Source organism: Grampus griseus (assembly GCF_964374135.1).
Source record: "Grampus griseus genome assembly, chromosome: X".
In the NCBI taxonomy this organism is placed as follows: domain Eukaryota; kingdom Metazoa; phylum Chordata; class Mammalia; order Artiodactyla; family Delphinidae; genus Grampus; species Grampus griseus.
Genome location: NC_138999.1, coordinates 130,058,956 through 130,062,380, shown reverse-complemented (window position 1 = coordinate 130,062,380; position 3,425 = coordinate 130,058,956). Strand labels below are relative to the sequence as shown.

Below are 3,425 nucleotides of genomic sequence, written 5' to 3'. Positions count from 1 at the left end.
TGGTGGCGCAGCGGTTGAGAGTCCACCTGCCGATGCAGGGGACGCGGGTTCGTGCCCCGGTCCGGGAAGATCCCACATGCCGCGGAGCGGCTGGGCCCGTGAGCCATGGCCGCTGAGCCTGCGCGTCCGGAGCCTGTGCTCCGCAACGGGAGAGGCCACAGCAGTGAGAGGCCCGTGTACCGCAAAAAAAAAAAAAAAAGTCGTATAAGGTCACTGTCAAAAACTTGCAGGAAAACAGAAAAAGGAAGTTAAAATCGCGTCACACAGTTTGCGAAGGGCCAGGGCTTTGGGAGGGAGCCTCAGTTCCTCTGCGGCCAAGGGAGTCTTGGAGGACGCCCAGCCAGGCCGGTTCCGCGGGAAGCCACCACGCACCCCCTCGACCTCAGCGGGGCCTGTTTGCGCAGGCGCACGGGGCGGAGTCAGCGCGAGGGGCGGAGCTTCAGGAAGGAGCCGTTGTCTCTTAGCCGACATCGGAGAGAGCGGATGGGGAGACCAGCGGCCCGAAGGCAGAGTCGGAGGCAGAGCGCGCTGCAGCCATGCAGGCGGCAGAGGCGGACGCAGGCGCAGGCAGGATGGCGGGCGGCGCTGAAGGCCTGGACAGCCAGGGGGGCAGCGGGGGCAGGGGGGACCGGGGCGGCCCTCGCAGCGGGGGTGCTGCTGCCGCTGCAAACGACGGAGCTCTGTGTGCCGCGCCGGCACAGCACTCTCCGGGGCCGGGCGGACACCCCGCGTCCACAGCCAGAAGGCCGGGAAGCCGGCCACACGTATTGTATCCTACCCGAGGGCGGAGTGGGAAACGGGCTGCAGGCTGCGTGCGGTGGGAGGTGGGACAGAGGGACGCACGAGTCAGGGGCAGCCTGGGAGCGAAGGGGAGAAGGGGGAGTCAGGGGCTGCTGCGGGGTGGGCTTGAGCGGGAGAAATAAGAGCAGAAGGAAAGCCGGGGCGCCTGGGGGCGAAGAAATGAGAGCACGGGGCAGCGGGGCGGCTAGGGTGGATTAGGGCCAGGCGTGGTCTGGGGGGCTGGAAGCGGTTCTGAAAGGGGTGAGGCTGGTCAGGGTGCCCTGAGACAGGGCCCAAAGCACCAGATCCGTGTGGATGTTGCCTTAACCGAATCTCCATCAGCGCCCTAAGTGTGCCTTTCCCGTCCACCTTGGAGGCGGAGATCGCCCGTGGGTCCCTGGCCCCAGATGCCGAACTGCACCATGGGGCTGTTGGGAAGGAGCTCACAGTAAGCGGCAGCGTCCTGGCGGTGTAAGTTCTAGAAAGGGCTGCTTGGGAGTGGCAGCAGGTGGCCGGGCCAGTCTCCCCCAAGGGCGCTCTATTGGAGACTCGGAGATACTCCAGGGTTGGATCTAGGGAGGTGACACGGTGCACTGGACCCATCTCCGCCCCAGCAGGCACTCCAATGGAGATGGCAGCGGCTTCGGTGTCATAGAGGGGCAGAGCCAGAGAGGGACTGGAGGGGTTGCTACCATCACCTTGATTTTCTTTTTCCATCACTTTTAGCCACTGGAGAGCTGAAGATTCCCACCTCCTCCAAATTTCCATCGTCAACTTTCTTGACCAGCTTTCTCTGGTGATACGGACCATGCAGCGCTTTGGGCCCCCTGTTGCACGCTAAGCCAGGGCTAGAGAAGGGGATTAAGGTCTAAACTTGTGTCCCTTCCTAGACAGTGCATCCCTCCTAGGGCAGTGATTTCTGTAGTAGTTGCCACTTTATTATGGGGGCCTCATCTTTTGCCTCTACTGGCCCTTGCGTGCTGAGGGTTCACTTACTTTGTTTGGTGCTTAAATGTTTCTTAACTACTGAAAATAAAACTGAGCTATGGGGCTTCCCTGGTGGCGCAGTGGTTGAGAATCTGCCTGCTAATGCAGGGGACACGGGTTCCAGCCCTGGTCTGGGAAGATCCCACATGCCGCGGAGCAACTGGGCCCGTGAGCCACAACTACTGAGCCTGCACGTCTGGAGCCTGTGCTCCACAACAAGAGAGGCCGCGAGAGAGGCCCGCGCACCACGATGAAGAGCGGCCCCCGCCTGCCACAACTAGAGAAAGCCCTGGCACAGAAACGAAGACCCAACACAGCAAAAATAAATTAATTAATTAATAAAACTCCTACCCCCAACATCTTTAAAAAAAAAAAAAGAAAAACTGAGCTACGATGCTATGTCTGACTTTATTTTCAACTACAGCACCTTTAAATATTCTTGCCTCTGTCCTTAAATTGGAGGGGAGGTTCTGTGATTCAGATATTCAAGTAGTACAATGCAACTGAAGACAGTTGAAGAAATGGAAGAGGATAGGTCCTGTCTGTCATTCAGTATTAACTACTGTCAACATTTTGGAATATTTTCTTAGTTTTATAGTGGTATTTATGTAGTAAATGTGTAACAGTAATAATATTTTGCAAGTTTAGCATTTTTCCTCATATTTTTCATCTAACATGAACCTTTTTCTAAAAATTCTTCAAAAGCATTATTGAATGGATACATAAAAGATACATTATTGAATGTTTGAATCATTTTCAATTTTTGCCATATTATATAGGTAATGATTCAGTGGAATGCTGGTATGTAGAGCTTTGCCTGAGTGATTGTTTTCTTAAGATAGACTACAAGAGGTAAATTGGTTAAATATGTGAAGCTCTCACGCTGCAGTGTGTGAAATTGCTCTCCAAATTGTACAGAAAGTGTACCCTCCCACCAGAACGCTGGTTTCTCACATCCTTGTCACTACTGGGTCTCGGTAAAATTTTTTTAAAAACTGGGTTTGTATGACAAGAGCAAACAGCCGAGAAACACTCGAATAGGAGCTTTGTGGCTTACTGGCCTTGTCTCAGATCAGTGAAGAAAAAGTGCTAGGACAGTCATTCAAGCCTTTAGTTAGAAGGAGTTAGCTTCCTGTAAAAGGTGGTGTATCCCGCAGCCTTTCTAAGCTGACTTATATTCTAGTAGCTCTTTGGTAGATGCCGTTGGATTTTCATCGTTGATCACGTTTTCTCAGAATAAAGGCAGTTTTGCTTCTTCCTTTCCAATCTGCGTGCCTTTCAGTGATGAACTTTTCTCCTGGTTAAGGATTGGATTTGGCTGACTCTGTACCCCTGGTAGTTTCTTCTTCAGTGTCAGACGTTTGGCCTTTTTCCCTGGGTGCTGGGTATCTTTGTACTCCTAGACATATTTTTTGAGCTCTGTTCTGGGATGCTGTTACGTTACTGGGGACAGATCCTTTTGAGTCTTGCTTTGAAGATGTGCTGTGTGGGACCAGAGCAGCTTTCAGTGTAGGGTTCACTTTTTTTTTTTTTTTAGTTTTTGGCCGCACCCCGTGGCATGTGGAATCTCAGTTCCCCGACCAGGGATCGAACCCGCACCTCCTGCATTGGAAGTGTGGAGTTCTAACCACTGGACCGCCAGGCAAGTCCCATAGGAT

General features: G+C 53.2%; 1 protein-coding gene across 1 annotated transcript; it reads left to right on the top strand.

Annotated features, from left to right (window-relative positions):
* The first annotated feature begins 438 nt into the window (after positions 1-438).
* Positions 439-3,033, top strand: LAGE3 (L antigen family member 3). The gene is made up of 3 exons (XM_082681271.1): positions 439-769; positions 1,123-1,251; positions 1,507-3,033. The coding sequence occupies exons 1-3, from the start codon at positions 537-539 to the stop codon at positions 1,619-1,621; spliced, it is 477 nt and encodes a 158-aa protein (XP_082537397.1). The 5' UTR covers positions 439-536; the 3' UTR covers positions 1,622-3,033.
* Positions 3,034-3,425: the final 392 nt, after the last annotated feature.

Coding starts and splice junctions, on each gene's coding strand:
- LAGE3 (XM_082681271.1), top strand. CDS start 537: ATGCAGGCGGCAGAGGCGGACGCAGGCGCAGGCAGGATGGCGGGCGGC. Junction 770..1,122: donor GGAAGCCGGCCACACGTATT/GTATCCTACCCG, acceptor AATCTCCATCAG/CGCCCTAAGTGTGCCTTTCC. Junction 1,252..1,506: donor AGCGGCAGCGTCCTGGCGGT/GTAAGTTCTAGA, acceptor CATCACTTTTAG/CCACTGGAGAGCTGAAGATT.